The following is a 19,383-nucleotide window of genomic DNA, read 5'->3' on the forward strand; positions in this document are numbered from 1 at the left end:
CTTGAAGGGTAGAAAGATCATAGAAATATAATAGTGTGAAAATAGTCAAAGGAAGGCTAAATGAAAAGGTAAAAATATATGCTATCCAGTAAAATTTCAAGAACATGCTCTGCTTTTGTGCTCCAGGCTATTTTAATAACATTCCAAACAGTACATAATTTAATTTTTTCCCAACTCCTTTAGGTTTACCTTTAGGGAAATTAGAGGGCACACATGCAGTCGTTCGGGGGTTAATTCAAGTGATGCTGAGTGCCCGGAGTCTTTGCTCTGCTCATCGGAGCATTAAATCTGAACGCTCAGGAGAGCAATGCAGCCGGGCTGCAAGAGTGATGCTATAAAGTTCTACATTAAAAATTCATATTGCAGGCTTGCCTCAAACTTGGCTCTGGCTGGAAGGATAGCTGGAGGGGAAATATGAGACACCCCACTGTCTTTCTGGCAATTGGAGACATTCCTCAACAGACATCACCTCAGGAAGAGAATGAAAGGGCAAACAAGCCATGAAGGAAATCAATGAGTTCAATTAGCTAGCTCTCGCCCACTTTCCTACAGTAAGCTTTTCATTCTTACGGCTGGTTCAAAAAGTTTCTCTGATATCCCAGAACAAGAGCCCTAGCCATCCTCGCTGGCGTCCAGATGTTTGGCACCTCTCTTAATTTGGTTTACACCAGCTCAGAGAGCCCCAAATTCTCCAGCCAGATGGAATCAGATCTCTCCTGAACTCTACAGGTCACCCCAGTGTGTGGCTGGAGGGAATTGCACACTGAACAACTTGTCTCCCTTTAGAAAGTGGGTCCCACACACAAGCAATGTTTAGATTTCAGAAGAGAGCTACTCTGTATGTATTCACCTCCAGAGTTGACCCATTTATGAAGGAAGTAACAGCTCCACTGTGGTTTGCACTTTTTGCCCCCCACCCCCCTGTATTGGCGGCACCCAAATGGTAAGCACTTAGGAGTTACACATTCAGAGTCCCTTGGGAAGCTGATGTAATGAGCTGTTCCAACAGCTGCAAGGTGCCAATACAAGGAGCAGGTCCTGTGGTGCAGATGGACTGACTTTCACAAACTCGGCCTGAAAAGTCATGGGATACTTTAGGGTTGACACGACCTTTCACTGGGGGAAGTGAAATGTTTTTTCATGGGCCAGGTAGCATGCTGGGTACTTTGCAGACACCAGCAGCAATGGAGGTCCCACTGATCAAGGGCGTGTGTGCAGACCCTGTGCCAGGCACTTTGTGCGGCATTGCTTCTTTTCACTTATTCGGAAACTAAGGCCCGAGGAAAGAAATAGTCCCTGCCGGAGGTGCCTCCACTGGTGCAGTCAGGACTCAAGCCCGACAGTGACCCGGGAGCACTGTGCTCTTCCCTCACGCTCCAGCTGTCCGCCCACACCCTTCTGAAGGCCACTCCACACACAGGCTGCTCAGACTCTTAGATTATGCCCATCATTCAGTCTAATCCTCTTATTTTGCTTATGAGGACACTGCCACTGCCACTGCCATTGCCACTGCCACTGCCAAAGAGGGAATTTTGTAAGGCCACAACTGGTGACAGAGCTGGGGATTCTGTGATCTTCATATCCACTGGCCAGAGGATATCAGGATATTTACACCCTGATGTCTAAAATGTCACAAAGTAGTAGTCCAGTAACGAGGCTGCGTGTCAGTGTCGCTGGGGGCCCTCAGAGTACTCTGGGGGCCAAATTCTCTCATCTGATGATGTCACAAGGGAGGCTCCTAAAGGTGCCATAGCCACTGGCAGACTGTAAACACAAAATGATTGAGCTAGTGTGAAACTCCCTAGTTTAAACCCTGGAGGGCAAGGACAGCAAGGTAGTAAAAAATCCCCTAAACAACGAGAAAATCCGGGACCCTCTACGACACGCCTATTTGGTGGAACACTGTGTTGCATGGTGCTCAGTTTCTGAAGAACAGTCATGACAAAAGAAATATTTACATATGTAGTGAAAAAGAAAAGAAATGAAAACTGCCTATCAGTTTGATGCCATTTGTGAAAAAGAAAAAAAATACTGTATAGAAAAGAAAAACAGTGCAAAGAACTATGCCAAAATGTTGACATCAGGGATCTCTGTGTTACGAGATAATGAGGGAGGATCTGCCTTTTTAAATACTTCAGGATTTTCTAAACTTTGTATAATAAACAGGGCATTTTAGATTAAAAATAATAAAAGCAATTAATCTTCATTGACTTGAGGGTGTTCAATGGCCAAGATAGTTCCTCACTTCCACCAGCCATCCTTCAAAAGGGCCTGACTGGTCAGTATGTGTCAGATCACACTCTCCTTTGTCACTTTAGAAGCAGAGGAGATGTGCAGCGTCACAATGACCTGCATGGCCACAGCCCTCAGCAGCACCTAAGTCCCGTGGTTGACTCAGAAATGCACGGCCTTTGCAGGAGGTTTACTAGAGGCAAAAGGTGGAGTGAATATTCCAGGCCGGGCCTCCATCATAATTCTTCCTTTTCAAAGCACTTTAAAGGTGCAGACGGCTCCTGCTTTCTTCTTAAAGGACATCAGCTTCCTAGGTTTGCCTTTCTAGAGAGCAAACAACCTCATTGGTCATTCACTGCTGCTGTACCCCCGATCCACCTGTCTTCACAGTGAAGGCTCATGCTGGTTTATTATGTCAATAAAAGTAGATGATGCACTAGCTGCCACGCTAATGTGCATGTGGGGGACAGAAAGGGTCCTTGTCTGAGGGAGTGTGGTTGGCACTTGTCAACCCTACGCAGTTTTGGGTGGGTCTTGCCAGGCCCCCAGAGTCTGAGAAGCGGGAGGCTCACCCTGCAGATCACTAGACTAACTATGAGATACACACTGACATTTTTTCCCAAAAGTTGCTTGTCCATTTCCTTTAGCTTCAAACTGTTAGTTCCCCAAGAGCTACCTTTATAGTGAATCAGAAAAACTTTGAAGACTTCTAAAAAAGCACAATTTTTATAAAACCATGCCAAAACAGTCCATGAATAATGCTTTTGTCTACAATACCCTCTTCAAGGGTGCTGGATAAACAGGACTTTTATCTCTGCATTTGTAAATATGCTTACATATGCTCACACATACAAGGTAGCTGTATGTACATCTACATACACGTGTTTTGTACACAGAGCCCATGTGTCCATGTGCACAGTACACCTGTAACTAGCCCACCCCCTTTTCTCCATTGTTCTCACACCAGTACTGCGTGGGCCTTCAGTAAGCTTAGCTGAAGGCAGGAGGCATAAAGGGGCTGATTCTCACTGACGCCATGCAGTTTTTAGACCTGTGTGGATCCACTGAACAGGTGAAGAATCCTTGGCACTCAAGAGGAATTTCTACTCGAATTTGAAAATATGAAGCTACCCCTTCTTCCTGCACAATCCCCTGGACTGAAGAAAACTCCAGATCAGGGCTGCATGGCTCAGAGAAGACAAAGCAGCTGCCGCCAGTGCAAAAGCTGAGGAAAGCGCTTTGGGGCTCACCCGGGCATCAGGTTTTAAGGTGCGAAGCACGATACTTGTGCAGGGAAAAATCCCAGGAATTTTACAAAATGCACACACTCTTTTGAAGATAAGTTATGGGGTCGGAGGAATTCTTCAGTGTTCCCTCCAATCTGCTTTAGTTATTTCTAAGGTTAAGGGGCAGTAGGTTCTTTACACAAGTCTATGTCCTGGAAATCATAAAACTAGCTGCTTTGCTATTTTTAGGGAAATTAATCTAACCAGGATAATTACAGCAGCCCATACTGGAAACTGATGACTAATCAAAAGAACAGGAAATAGAAAATTTTATAATCTTAAAGGTACAGCAGAGAGACTCTAATTCAGGACAGTGAAGGTGGTCTTTTCAAATTCAGTTGGGGGAAGCAAAATTGGTCTAATGGGATTATCAAAATAGTGTGTGAGTCTCAGGCTTTGTCACCGGGACTGTTTGGCCCCGTGGCCCGAGTCTTTCACGAGGAACTGCAAAAAGAGAAAGAAAAGAGAAATCAGTCTGCTCAGGTAAAGCCAACGGGGCTCGTGGGAGAGGGCCAGAGACTTAGGAACTCTGCGGGGAAGCCGGTCCCACAGGCGACTCAGAAGCACCACAAAGGCCCTGCACAGGCCTCCAGGGCAGCACTGCATTTCCAGTCCAAAGGACCAGATCTGGGGCCTGACTGTGCATCCTGGGACTGTTCTCTCGTCTGTGCACAGAGCGCAGTGAGTGCTTCCTCAATGATTGTTGGAGAGAGTAAACAAGATGCCGTGTGAGAGACCACTGCGACACAGTCCGGAGTGGCCTGTGTGCACAGAAGGCATCTACCCCACCACCGTTCGGGCCATTTCACACCTGGGAGTCCTGTCTTGAGCTGTCAGTTTTGTCACCTCTTCAAATTGCATTTCGGGTCCTCCACGCCCCACTGCTGGGCATGGAATTCCCTGGCTCCACAATGCGGGACACAGGCTCCCCGAAACAATTTCAGTAAAGCCATAAGCCAAGCTCACGTGGGAAAGTTTTCTGCTTTCTCAGAGAATATTGCATTTTGTGGTAAAATACTGGTTACACGCGTATACTTGAAATAAAGAAAGCACTCTAAAATTAATCCAAGTGAAGTTCCTCATAAATGTCTCTTTTGTAATGCAGTGTGTAAGTACTTGTACACACAATATAGCTCTTTTTAAAAAGGAACACAACATGAGTAACCTTAAGAAATATGAATTTTACTGGCAGGAAACATTTGGGAGGTACATATTCTCCTAAGACTAACATTAGCTGTAAAAAATGTAGTATTTCAGTGCAGTTCAATAATTTTCTTTCAGCAGTGGCTCAGAGCCTCAGCCCACAAGTTAAGAGGAATGTAATAAGCTGACTGTATGTGTTATAACTGAAGCTCCTTTTGCAACCAGCCTCCTGGGGGACAGAGCAAAGAGGTGGCCTTGGACTTGAGCTAAAATGGGAACTCCTGCACTTTCACTCAGGACGCGAGGATCCTGGCTGAGGGGGCCACACCCCTCCTGTGGTATACAGCAGCAACCTAAACCTAAGGACTGCAAGTGGCTGTGAAAGACGCGCCCAGGCCTCTCTCCAGGGCCACTGCTGCCCACCGAAGGCGGTCTGTCCACCCCCAGGTCCACCTGGGGAACCACCTGCATCACTCTGCTTTGCTAGGATCTCCCACTTGGAGTCATCAGGATGCTAAGTCAGTCTCCATCTGCTAAGAAGTGGGAAGATCTGTACACAGGGTGACCATCTGAGAAGGAGGTACTTTTTTAACTAAAAAAAAAAAAAAAAAGGCAGAGAAATAATTCATTTATTTAACCCAGAAATGGTTATAATCTGAAACCCTGCAATCCTATTACGCAACAACTGTTTTGGCAAATGCCGCTATGTTCGAACAAATATTAAACTGTGCTTGCCATTTGTCTAAGGAATCTTGCATTAATAAACATGAAGAAGAACACTTTTACCTCCCACTCTCAGTGACAGGACCAAACAAAGACCAGCTGTATTCATCAATGGGTCCTTGTTCTGCACATAAAGGCTAATTACATTTCGCTTCAAGCCTACACATGGAAAACTTTACCGCTGCCATCCCCATCAGTCAGCCTGTGCTGTCCCAGCTGACGCAGGGTGATGACTATACACGGTAAGCAGGGGTCTTGGGACAGCCTTAGTGCCATCGACCCGCAGGCTTCTTTACAAAATGGGGGTGGGGGACGGTCACCTCAGTCACATCTCCCAGTGACAGAGGGGCAGAGGCAACGCATGCTCTTCACATCTCATGGCAGAGATGACGCCATGAAGGTCAGTCTTGTTCAAGGCCTGCTAATTTCAGCAAAGCACCCCGAGTCCTCCTGCGAGATCGGTAGGAAAAGCTTCTATTGTTTGCAGGGCTGTCACTGCGTGCTAGGGGAGACACACACACCTTCTCATTGCTGTCCACGACCACCCCGGGCCTCCATTCTGATGCCCACTGAACAGGCGGGGAAAGTGAGATGCAGAGGTCAGAGCTTACCCAAGGTCCCACAGGGACGGGGGCGGTGCACCTCCATGGTCTGCTCCCAGGCCAGCCTTCTCCGAGGCCCATGCTCCCCCATTCTTTCCCTACCCCCTTCCCATGTTTTCTGTCAACAAATATATAAGAATCCCTCTTTTTGAAGACAGAAAATAAATTGTTTTGAAATGTTTTAAGACCGTTTGTGAAAAGATTTGCCCCTGGAGGGCTTATATTCATATGTATCAATGAAAAGATGTCTAATAAAATACATGTGGGTTGGGGCTGAAACAGATGGCGGAGGGACAAACCTTTACCAGGAAATAACAGGGGAGAGGAATGCAGAGGGGGAAGCTCCATGTGGGATCTCCAAGACTGAAGCAATTGCCTCCAAAGTTAAAAGAAAGTAGCAATTATTATCTTAGTCCATTCTCTGCATTTTTTGTGGATTACTTACTCTGGGAACCATTTGCAGTAAGCGTTTGGCCCCAGGCTCCATTTTGTTAGTAGTCATCCGTCTCCAAATTGTGATGAGCGCGATCCCTGTCTGCGCCTAAGTCCAGCCCTCGGCACCACCACGCCCTCCCTGACCCTGCAGAGAAGCTGTTGGGGACTTCTGGCTGGTCCTCTGGAAGAGCAGCCCCGCCAGCCTTGTGTTTTCTCAAACTGCCTCCAGGAACGGCCTCCGTTGGCCTCCAGAGACCCCTCACCTTGACTCATCTTTCAACCTCCAATCACATATCAGCCCCTTCAGAAAGGCTTCCTGGACAGTTCATTCCTTTCGCTCCAGCTGGGTGGGGTCCTGTGCTGGACACCGCCATTTCCATCTCCAGCTCCCTTCCCCCATCTCCTGAGGCCTGCCCTCTGGCTTCTAAGTTCACCATGGGCAGTCCTGGCAGGGACAGGTAGGAGGGTAAGGCTGGGGGTTGCTGGTGCTGCCCTGGATCTCTAAACCTCCCCAAAGGCCACCACAACTCTCGAGGTGCCCATCAAGCTGGGCATGGTGGCCTCGGCCAGTGCTCGCTAGGGCTGCTGCATTCCCTCTGGGTCCCCCTCCTCCCAGCCCACGCCACAGTAAACAGTCCGAATGTTAAACTCTCTCTGATTGCTCTAGTTGGCGTGTCCTGTCTGTCTTCTATAGAGACCCTGATGGGCAAAGTGCCCATGCTAACTGGTCCCCTTTGTCACAGCAGTGACTGCACTGTAGGGCAATGGCTTTTCTCTCCTCTGAGCTTTTCATCCCAGGCTTTTCAGAGCCCAGAATAGGGCTAGGCTCAGAGCAGGCCCCTAGGAGTGTCTGCTGGGTTAATGAGTGGACTAGTGACCTTTGGATCACGTCCAGGTGCACATGTGCATACCACACCCTGTCTCCCCACTCATCACTGGGGAGGACAAGAGAATTTCTTGCTATGATCACAGAAGGGGACACACCCCAGCAGCACTCATGCCCCTGTCTGCAGTTTCTGACAACAGCCAGTCCTGAAGCATTTTCATGATGAACAATTGACCCCCTGCATTCTGATTCAATTTTCTGGTTCTGGTTGAGAGAAGTGAGTCACCCCCCAGCATGAGCCAGGCCCATGGTGAGGCCAGGACGAGGATGGGGATGGGGACTAAGACATCCCTTCCTCTCTGGTTCTGTCTCCCAGTCACTACCCCAGCTACCACGTTCTCTACCTAGAGAGAGCGAAAACCTGAGAGTAGAGGAAAATTTCATTTCTTACTAGATGGCTGTTCTCTGTTGCTTCCTAGTCCCTAAAATGGGGCGATCAGACAGAGACAAATTTTCTTTGCGGCTCCTTAGAAGCCTAGCAAGAAAAATAATGATGGTTCTAAAACATGGACAGTACTAGCCACCACGTGAGAAGTGGCGTTCTTTGCTGCCACGTCGGAACAGCCTCAGTGGACACTCTGACATCAGGCAGTGCACGCCCATGGCTGACAGCACCTGCCCGTGTGCACGGGGAAAGCACAGCAGGAGGCGCGGTCTTCTGGGAGCTGAATTTTTGTAACACTCTCAAAACAGTGTTTTTTCCAAAAGGTTGTGATTGGGATCTACGGGAATAACTGCACTTTACATCCTGGAAGGAGGGGGCACTATTCAGTGGCACCCCCTCCCCCCACCCCCAAGGCCCCGCATGAGTGAGCACACCAGAACTTTCTTACTAGAACAGGCCGCCTAAGAGATATAGCCAGGGCACGTGGGTTTTGGGGGGAGACAGGAAGAGGCTCCCAGAGCAGGAAAAGGTGACTCGAACCCTAGCCTGGCATTGCCCGTCTGGACTTAAGTAGAGATGGCCTTGTCCAGGAACAGTCTCTGTGGCTTCTCCACCTTTCTTGATTTATGTCAAAATTCTTTATTTTCTGGTGTTCTGTACAGAGGCTGGGCTGACAAGAAGTGACCCTATCTCAGACCACTGATTTCCTTCTCATGAGAGCCTTGTGTGACACACCTGACTGAATATGCACACTCACTACGTGTGCACACCTGTGCAGGGACACCCGGTATTCCAAGGTGCCACTTGCACAAACAAAGGCACGTGGGAATGAAGGACTCTGGCCCAGGTGAAAGGCGGTGTGAGTTGTGCAGACGGAGCAGGTCCCATGAGTCCCACCTTCTGTAAGTCGACTCTCCCAACATTTCTTAGAAAATGGCAGCACTAACCCGGCTCCACAGAGATCAGGGAAGAAAGTTTCAGGTGGGAGGACTGTTTCGAGAACACCAGAACTTGGGTACTAAACTGACGCAAGCAAGCCGCGGGTGTGACACTGCATTCCTCTCAGCAGTTCAGAGGCCAAGGACCTTCCGAACCCTGCACCACTTTGCAAAGCCCCCGGACCGAAGGGAGAAGCAGGGCGGATCAGCACAAGCAGGTGAGACCCAAAGCCAGGCAGAGACTTACTTGGCAGTAATTTCTTCATCGTATTTGGTTTTCAGGTCAAATAATTCTGTTCGAGTTTTTTCCAGGGCTGAAAGGCACAGGACATAAAACTATAATATAAGATACTGTTTAAGTTAAATTTAAAAAGGAACAGTACACAAGTCACATATACTCATTTTAAAAGAGTCAAAAATTACAAAAGTACATAGAATAGAACAGAAAATCCCCTTTCACCTCCACCTCATCTCATTCCATGCACCTCCTTGGAGATAACCACTGTTTATTATAGTTTAGTGTACAGATTTTCTTCCTTTAAATATACTGTTATTTAAAGTATTGCCATGCATAGTTGCACATATATGTATATATTTTTCATCGCCCGTAAGTAGGGTGATATAAGTATTCCCCAAGACTGGCCTCAGCAGAGTGGCATGAAACTGTCTCCCCATCAGGACACAGGCAGTAGCAGTGACCACACGCCCTGGTGTGGAGCCCGCCTGCCGCCAGCCAGGCCCTCCAGCCTAGAAGTGCAGGCCTGGAGTGAGGAGCGGCAACACGCCGCCCGCAGATGGATACCCGCCCCCCACCCCGTCCAACTGCTGGCCTCCCAAGGGGCGAATTACATTCCCCTTAATACTGCAAGTGTGACTATTGTCCTATACTCTCACCAGCACCAAAGATTATCAATTAAAATTTTGTTTGACAGTCTGATAGGCAAACTAATCTTTTACTGATTTAATTAGCATCTCCCAGACTATTAAAAATCGTTAACATTTTTTCACATGTATATCAGCCATGTGCATTTTTTCTGGAAGCTGCCTGTGCACATCCTCTTTCCACTGTTCTACTGGACTGTTTATTTCACTGATTTGTAGGAAGTCTTTATATATTTTCAGTATTATTCATTTGTCTGTTAAAATGTGTTGTGATTATCTTCCACATTTAAATTAAATATATAGTGCTGTTTCCCTTTAAGAATAAAAAGAAAAATGAAAAAAGTAATAAAAAATTTAGCATAACCTTTTTTGCTACCTTTAAAAATTTTAAAGTCTGTTATTACTGTTCTTCTTAACTTCACTAAGGGTAGAAATAAGTTTTTCTCTTCCTAATATCACGCCCAATGAAATGTCAGTCCTTGACACTTTGGTGATTTAGGTGTGTTTGTCGGAGAAAGAGCGGGAAGAAAGCACGGCTTGCAGAAGGGATGCGAGTGCAACTCGGATCCTCCCACCCTGACACTGACGACTCGGTGTGGGCGATGAAAGAAGTCAAGGCAGAGACGCCGGTGCTCTGAGGCACTCTGGGTTGTGGGTTCCCCTTCCTCCTCCAGGCTCCCCAGGGCAGGGCCTCGGGTATCAGCGGGGGTCTGGGGGGATCTGGAGATGGACCAAACTCACATCAGTCCTCCCCCCATCAATGCGACAAGGATGAAGAATATCACACCTGTTTGCAGGGTCTGAACTTTGTGTTCCGCTTCCTCCAGCTTTGAGGTGGTGGACATCTGTGTCTCATGCAGCTTTCTGAACGGGAAGAGAATGAAGCCAAACTGGTCACTTGTTTACCAACATAAACATCTTGTGTGCTCTGGAGCCGTGCCCATCAGCGGTCTTCACCATGACACACAGACAGCGACAGGCCCATGGTCAGGTGTCGCTCGTCTGCCACAAGAACCGTGGAGCCTGCTGAGTGATCGTGAGCACCCCAGCTCTGCACCCACGTGCCACAGAAAGTGACACCCTGTGGGGCTTGATGGGTGGCAACTGATGGGGAAGGTTATCCTAAATGTAATCTGTTCTTGAAATGCCAGATATTAAAAAAAATCATCATCATGCACTCATTGTTTTCTAAAGTTAGCCCGAGAAGAATGATACATTTACATTTTGCTGACACGATGAGGGAATTTGCTGGAGGAAAGGATGCACTAAGCAGCTGTGACGGCTGTTGCGTTTCTGTTACAATAATGGAATGCGAGTGTGGCCGCCATGCCTGATGGGGAAACCTGAGTGTCTGAAACCACGTTCTACATATTTACATTTCCCAGGGTCTCCAAATGAATTCTCTGGTCACCTGGGGCAATTCCTTCCTCCCAATCTGCAGAAAATTCTCCAAAAATAAGTTCATCATTTTTACATCATAGGAATATAATATTATATACTCTCGCAATAATAAACCTGGGAATACAGACAAGTAGAAATAAGTTTAAAAAATCACCCAAATTTCCATCACCTGTGGAAATGGATTGCTCACGTTTTCACATACTCCAGCTACAAAACTCATATATGCCCTGAATTCAACACACACACAGATACTATAAGAGCACGGAAGGTAAAAAGCCCTTTCCCTTCCTTGGTTCCATTTCTTTCTAACACAGAACTCTTTCAAAGCCTCTGAGATTTTCCCACATGTACAGAAATATAATGTAACATGCACTATACAACAGTGTAGTATACACTCATGTGATATACTATAGTGTAATGTAAACTCATGTACTAGTCACTGTAGTGTACTACAAACTGACATGTAATACGCTGTAGTGTATATTGCATATACACTGCCCGCCCCCTTCTCTTAGGAGAGAAAGGAAGACGGCACGCAAGTTGTTCTGAAGCTTGCTTTTTCATTTATCCTCAGACTTTGGAGATATTCTACTCCAGCATATATAGTTCTTCTTCATTCTTACTAAACAATTGACATAACCAGGTCTCTACCAAGGTCTCAATGGTTCATCATCTGTTTCCACTGAGCAGTTCCGCAGTGAGCATCAGGTAGGTTTGCTGCATAAGGCTGAGAGTACGTCGGTTAGATAAAAACGGTCCTAAGATATGTTCAATTTGTTTTGTTTTGACAGATACTGAGAAACTTCCCAACAAAGCAAACCTCACCAATTTAAACACCCTCCAACAGTATGTGTGGGTCTGTTTCCCTATTCCAACACAGAATAAAATAAAACTTCATTTTACTGCTGAGTAAAGCTGAGCATTTCTGTTCTATGAACGGTCTGCTTATTGCCTCTGCCCGTTTTTTGTGGTCTTTTGATTTTGTCTTATTAATTTGTAAGAGTTCTTTGTATACAAAGAACATTAGTCCCCCTCTTTAAATGGTGCTAATATTTGGCATTTGTTTTTAAAATGTTTTAAATTTTAGGTAGTCCCACTTAGATAATTTCCCTTTTATGTTTATAGAGATCTCTGCACTCCAAATTATTAAAAACATTTGCCCGTTTACTTTTACTATGTACATGACTTAATCATTATTATCTAAATCCTAGATCCATTCAACTTTTTTATGTAAAGAATGAGGTAAAGAACTAGCTTTGTCTTCCACCCCCAGTGGTCAGTTTATTTCATCTTTTCCTAAAAAAGATTTTACTTATTCATTTTTAGAGAGGGGAAGGGCAGGTAAAAGAGAAGGAGAGAAACATTGATGCATGAGAGACACATCAATTGGTTGTCTCTCACACACCACCACCTGGGGACCTGGCCCACGACACAGACATGTGCCCTGACTGGGAATTGAACCAGTGACCCTTTGGCTCGCAGCCTGTGCTCAATCCAGTGAGCTATACCAGCCAGGCTATTTATATCTTTTAATAAAATAAATAAATCCTTTACCTAATTAGAAAAGTCAACTTAAAAGTATTAAATTGCCATATGAGTTTATTTCCACACTTTTGTAATGTATGAGTTTGTGCTGTACAGATGGAATTGCACTGTACACATTTAATCATGCATTTTTCACTTCATGTTATACTGGATACATTTCTGGTGTTATTGCAGATTCTATGTAACTATTAGTTTAATGGCTGCATAATGTTCTAGTTAGGGATGGCCCATCTTTTACTGATCCATTTCTCGTTGGCAAGCATTTCAATTGCTTATATTCCCCCTCCATCCATTATCATTAACATGGGGAGCAATCTCTTTGGGCATAAACTGCTTTTCTAGGAGGCAGTAAGAGTCTCCTCATCTTTGAGAGCCCTGACTTCTTTGCCAGGGTCTGTGCCAGCCCCACACTCCCAGCAGGGTGGGTGTAGTGTCCCTACACAGAGTCAGAGTTCGCCTTGGTCCTCAGGTGCAGACTTCCATGAAGCCGCATCTGAGCACTGGGAGGTCAGGGCTGCAGTGGTGGATCAGGCCTAGGCCCGCCTCAGGCTGACAAGGTGGGAGGGCACCTAATTCGAGGCCCAGTTTCTCCATCTGTAAAAGGAGATGTCCAATCTGCAGGCCCGTTCTGGGCTCAGCAGTATGTTCTAAGAGGGCCTCGCAGGTAAGGAGAAGGCACCAGGTGAATGGAGTGGGTCTTCTTTCCTAAATGAACTGGCTTAGCAGTGCTCCAGAGAGGGCTTTGTGATACCTGAGACGTGCACGGAGCCCTCCTTCCACACGTGCCTGTAGCTGCCCTCAGAGTTTACCACACACAACATCAGGCCTGGCCTCTCACCTGGAACCACAACTTTAGAGCCTCTTGGTAATGGGTACACAGATTTCTTCATGATGGGTTTAATACACAAAATCTGCATTTCACCAGAGCTCCTAAAACCCAACTTACGTCACTTGAATTGGTAATATCAACAGTGCTTAAGGTTTTTACAAGAAATCTAACTTTCATGAAATCATCACGATAGTGAAAAGCTATTCCACTATTTGTGGTGAAGTAGGCCATCAGAGATCTAAAATTCACAGCAGTTGGATGGGTCAGTAACATGTTTTACTGATATCACCTCCTACCTGAAGCACAGTGAGGTAATAAATAGATGAACAATTGGCCCTGGCTGGCGTGGCTCAGTGGATTGAGTGCTGGCCTGAGAACCAAAGGGTGGCAGGTTCGATTCCCAGTCAGGGAACATGCCTGGGTTGTGGGACAGGTCCCCAGGAGGGGGCGCATGAGAGGCAACCACACATTGATGTTTTTTTCCCTTTCTTCCTCCCTTCCCCTCGCTCTAAAAATAAATAAATAAAAATCTTTAAAAAAAAAAGATGTAAAATTGCCATGTGTCAACAATGTACACTTCATGCTCAACCTCCTTACCATGTGGCCTGGACAGACACACCCCGGCCCAATGACTGACACCGCCCACTAGTGGGGAAAGACTGATGCATTTCACTCAAGGTACCCTCACACATTACAGAATAAGAGATGCCTTTATTTTCCAAACAAAATTTTGCTGAGAGCCCATAGGATTTTGGTTTACAACCTGGGCATATTTCACAGGCACATTTTAAAAACTGTCTTGTTGTGTGAAGTTCAGCGGTAAACCACAAAAGTTCGTTACGTGCAGACCCCAGCACATGCTCACCTCTCCTTTTCTGCAAAATCATTTTGTAACTTTTGTTCCTTTTCAAGAGCTATAGTCTCGGCTTGATTCTTCAGAGTCTGCTCATATTCTCGGATTTTCTCTTTAAGTGCTTTTATCGTAACTTCTGCAGAAAGAAAGAAAAAAAACTGCCGTAGGAGAAGCACAGTTCCATGTGGCTATATGTACAGGCCTTCGTAACTGAGCAGGGCTGGTGCGCCTTAACTTTAGCTGTTCAACTCTGACACAAAATCAATGGTTATGGGTCCCTTCAGGGGCCTTGTACTCCCTAAATGTTAACTTGAACTTTAAACGTTTGGGTTGAGTAGGATCAATGGATTTTGCTGGGAAGAAGAGCTATGGTTTCACTAATATAACTTAAAAAGGGGCGGGGGAGGGATCATGGTAAAATATAACATTATCTTATTGATGGGTCTTAAATTAGTCCTCTACTGAGGGAAATTAATCAAGTTTTAGTGTGGGTTTAAGTATTTTCTTACCAAACAGATGAGCCCAGATCACAATTGTATGCACATTTTGGGAGATGCCGTCTCAGCCAGTCACATGTCCAGCTATAGGCATCCCTGGTGGTGGGCACATCTTTGCTGTGTCACAGTGATACACCACGGATGTGCTACGTGGGTACAGGGTGGATCTCCTTGGCTGGAAGGAATCCACCCTGGGCCCAGGGAATACCCTTTGCCCAGGCCAGAGCCTGGCAGACTAAGGCTATGTGTACCGCAGACTAATGGGGCATGCTCTTGGGGGAGGGGGAGGGTCAAGGACGTGGGTATTAGTGCTGTGCAAAGAATGAGCCCTGTAGTGCCCAGGTTCAGGACACAGACCCACTGGGAGGGCAGGCTGTCCCTGGAAAGTTCAGGCCACACCACCAGGGATGGCATGTTTATAGCTGTCACTTCAGTTACCCCAAATGGGAATGCCAAAGCAGACACAATGAAGGGGGTGAGCTCCTTACTCAGACCCATGGGTGGCTCTAGGGCAGGACCACTCCATGTGCTCCCTCCCATAGAGCCCGCCATGCCACCTGCATGCTGGACAGACCCCGGCACAGCACTGTGATCCCAACTCCAAGGAAAGTGGAGTGCTTGGGGAACTACATCTGCCGTGCACGAGTCCATCTCTTAGAAGGTAAAGTTGAGGTTCTTTGTGGCCTCAGCACCTGGAACTCTGGATATGGCCGAGACACAAATGAACGAAGGAGACCAGGCTGGGCTGACAGGATGAGGCCCAGACAACATGAGAATGGGGTTCCAGGCTCACAGGACAATGCCACCACCAGATCTCTGCCCAAGGAAGAGCTTGGGTCAGTGGCCCTTGTCCTTCAGGCTGTAACTCATATCCACCTTGACTGCCCGAGCCCACAGGAGTGCCGGGCAAGGCAGGAGCACACCGACTGGGCACTAGTATTTATGTGGCTTAGTGCATAAAAGCTAAAGGCTCTTTGGTTAAAAGAAGAATTTGGCCCTTTTTATTAAGTGGAACCTGGAAGGTTCTACTTAGAGGAAAAGAGAGAGAATTAAAACTAATGACCCTGTCAGAGCATTTGAAAGAAGAATGGGGATTTCTGTCTTTGGGACTGGTTATTTTGGGCCTGAAAGAAATGCTCTGTGAGCATAATGGTTAGCGGCACGCATTACTGTCAGACACACTGACAGGGCCAAGGCTGAGCATCAGTGGAACACCTCCAAAATGAACTCCGAGATGGATCACCTCTGAAAAACGCTTGCACATTCTTAAAGTCAATGGTCTATGCAATGATGTGAACACAAAGCATTTCTGCGTCTAACAACTAGTTGGAAATACCTGCGTAGCCCTTGGGCCCCAGTGCTCCTTCCAATGGGGTTTCTCAGTGTGACACCCCTATGCTTCTCCAGGGGACTGTGGGGCACTAGCTGGGGGCTCCCACTCTGTCTCATGAGGTCTCTTTGCCACCCTCCAACCCCGGGTGAGCTGCTCACTGATTGGCTGAGCCTAAGCCAGGAGCTGATGGCTTGTGCTGGAGCCTCTGACTCCAGGCCTCCTGTTCCCGGGCCTGGGTCCCCTACGGGGCGGGTGAGGGAAAAGAACACAGTGGCAGAAAGGCTGCTGAAGCGCCCTGCTCTAACCAGCTGTACTTGGGCCCCTAATTTGCACATCTTTAAATGGGGGGAAGAATTATAGCACATAATAAATTCCTTTCCTACTCTAACTTTTCATCAATTTACAATATGGCTGTGATAATTAAAACCAGTGATATGTACCTCAATCCTTCCACATTAAAATCATTTTTATACTGGGAAGAAAAGAGAGGAACTTGACAGTTTTCTGGAAGTTGGAAAATCTGTTAAGATATCAATACATAAAAAAAAAGGTGGGGGCAGGGGGAGTTCTAGAGAAAAACAACAGTCCTCATGAAGAGCAGCCGACCTTTACCGAGTGTCAGGAATAGCGCCAATGTCTCACCTGCATCTCATTTCACCTACAACAACCCCATGCGGTTGGTATGAGAACCCCCCACCTGAGAAGAGGAGGCTTATAACAAAGTGAGACCCCTTGTTCAACGTTGCACAGCCAAGCAGTGCCAGTGAAGGGACTCAAACGGGGCTTGTAGGCCCCTGGTTCCTTTGTTGTTAAGTCTTTGACCATATAACAAATGGGTTCACTTATAAACGACCATCAGGTGGGGCCTTGGGGGAGCAGAACCCCTCGCACTCGGCTACGGTCCTCACTGGGCAACTGGCCACAGAGGCGCTCACAAAGCCAGGTGGGGACAGGGCACTAGCACCTGCACCACTCTCCCACAAAACAGACGACATCAAGAGTGGGTCTGTCAGAGTGAGATGCTGGAGGTTGCTAGCAGGAAAAAACAAAAACAAAGCTCACTCCTCTTGGGTGGGGCAGCAGGGAAACCCAGGTGTGAGAATTTACAGGTTACCTTCCACCTGGGCACTTGGGTGGTTCTGAAAAGAAACAGCCCCCCCTCGGGGGGAGGCAGCACCTTCTCCCACCCAGACCCCAGCCTTATGAGTCCAACACCTCACGTTCCAGCAGGACAAAACCGTCCCTGAGTCCCAGTGACTCACTGCTCCCTGTGGCACCAGATGGATGTGAGTGTGTGTGTGGGGGTGTCTCAGCTGTTCCCAAGCTCTAGTCCCCCAAGGGAGGGCAACCACGGGACTGCTGCCCGCAATGCCCAGGCCGCACCTTCCAGCTGCTCGTCAGTCTCTCCCTGGAGCCTCTTCATGCACACTCCCTCCTCATAGCCTGTCTTCAAAAGTCTGAAAGCCCGAGGACACTTAAAAATCGTCATCAGTTAATTCTTTATCCCCCCTAGGAGAACATTAAATAGAAGGCCACTTGGAGGAGGTCATCCAAGTGGTTGCCTTTCCTTTCCAGCTCTTTCTTCACCCAGATAAAACCGAAGAGGCTGCATTTCCACTTGGAGCTGCCTGAAAATCCTACGGCTGCTGCCGGATAAGGTTGCAATTTTTCTCCGAGACAAGGAAGTCATCAGGTTCCCGGAATCTGAACACATGTAGGTTTTAGGTACAGGGGTGATTCCTTTGTTCTTCCCCGACAGGAAATGCCAGGCAACCTTTGCCCTCTCCGTCTTGTTGACGGCTGGGCAACCACACCAAGAGGTGGTTTTCTTTCATTAAATCCGTAATGAATAGGTGAGGCTGACAAGGAAAAAGTAGTGCTTAAACATGCAGACCTGCACGATGCTTCCAAAGCCTCAGTGTATCGGCAGCAATGATTAAGTGACTTACTGTCCATGACCCTTTGATCACCAGCTGGCTCTCTGACAGGTGTCGCCCGCAGGCAACGCATCCCTCTTTTAAAAGGCAGATCCTATCACATGATGACACAGGAAGAATTTTAAAAGAATCCTGATCAGTCCCGTCACAGGGCAATAAAATCATATGTAGTTACTGCGCAGAGGAAAAGTTTTACTTCTAAATGGCTGAGCATTGTTATTATCTCTCTTTAACGATCCTGATTCTTACCCCACCCTGACTTTATGACGTATGTAACAATTAGAGCTAGTCCCAACAGCATGGGGAAGGCAATTAAAAAATAAAAAGAAAGAAAGAAAAAGCCAAGTGAAGAACGCATCTTCCACCAACCTTGATTTTTCACTTCGGCAAACTCCTTGTTGTACTCTTCAAGAGTCTCCCTAAGCTTCTGGTTCTCCGTTTCAATGTCGTGCAGGCGCTGCACTTTGAGCTGGAGCTGTTGCCCGAGATCCAGAGCCGGCACGGGGTCTGCACGAGAGAAAAAGATACATAACCTTCTGATGGACACAGACAAGCCACCCTCACAGTTTCACGGGGGCTCAGGCACATCTCTTGGGGTGCCTGGGAAGTTGGCCTCCAGGCCTGGGGATGCCACCAGAAATTGGGGCATCTGTGGCCTTGCCCCCTCTTTCCAAGTCCCTGGGAGCCCCATGGCCGAAATGCGGGCACTTCTTTGTTGCCTACAAAGGATGTGACTGCCGACCCACCCCAGGGCCCCCAAAGCATGAAAACGGGATGCAAATGGCCACGTGCTCACTGGGGTTTGCTCAGTGCTCTGGCATAGAGACACCGAGTCTCTGAGCTGAACGGAAGAGGGGCACGTGTGGCGGAAGCAAGGGGAGGGGCCCCGGGAAAACCCTCTACGCACCCAGAGCCACACTGGTGGGGTGGGGGTGGGGGTGCCATAATAATTCACAATAATTCTTATGAAGTTGGAAAAAACACCCAATATTCTGAGAGTGTCTCAGTGTCACAATATACTTTCAGACATTTTCTCATTTGAGCCTCAAAATAATGTTGGGAAAGAGAGGCAAGACATGCGCTACGTCCTTTCACAGAAGTAGAAACCAAAGCTGGGGGAAGCTGAGCGACTTGTCCAAGGTTTCCCGGCTAGTCAGTGGGCAGAGAGGACTCGAACCCAAGACCATTAACTCCAAGTGACTGCTGTTCCAAGAAGGAAGATCCCCTAATGGAGTCAGGCAAGCTGAAGACAGGAGACTGCTGGGTCTCTGCCCTGGGAAGTTCTATAGTCCCCAGAGGCACGGCTGGTGAGCCGAGCCGCTGTGACCTGCTCTGAGGCCATTGAGCCAGGCAGCCAGGAGGCCCCCACATCCTAATTACGGTGTAAACAGCAGGAGATGGCACCTGGGCCAGTTACGTGAGGTCTTGTGGCCAGTTCAATGTACTATCTGCTGTCAGATTTACTTACACAAACCT

General features: G+C 47.3%; 1 protein-coding gene across 7 annotated transcripts in view; it reads right to left on the reverse strand.

Annotated features, from left to right (window-relative positions):
* Window positions 1-19,383, reverse strand: part of CUX1 (cut like homeobox 1) — a 364,975-nt gene that overhangs the window by 129,931 nt on the left and 215,661 nt on the right. For all 7 annotated transcript variants that reach the window (XM_037054847.1, XM_037054846.1, XM_037054842.1 and 4 more), the window contains exons 5-8: window positions 18,277-18,414; window positions 14,153-14,276; window positions 10,300-10,376; window positions 8,878-8,944 (exon numbers count right to left, since the gene is read on the reverse strand). In XM_037054847.1, coding sequence (XP_036910742.1) covers window positions 8,878-8,944; window positions 10,300-10,376; window positions 14,153-14,276; window positions 18,277-18,414 — 406 coding nt within the window. The remainder of the gene's footprint in view (window positions 1-8,877; window positions 8,945-10,299; window positions 10,377-14,152; window positions 14,277-18,276; window positions 18,415-19,383) is intronic.

This window comes from Sturnira hondurensis, unplaced genomic scaffold, assembly GCF_014824575.4.
Source record: "Sturnira hondurensis isolate 20B ecotype Veracruz unplaced genomic scaffold, ASM1482457v3 Scaffold0008380, whole genome shotgun sequence".
Classification (NCBI taxonomy): Eukaryota; Metazoa; Chordata; class Mammalia; order Chiroptera; family Phyllostomidae; genus Sturnira; species Sturnira hondurensis.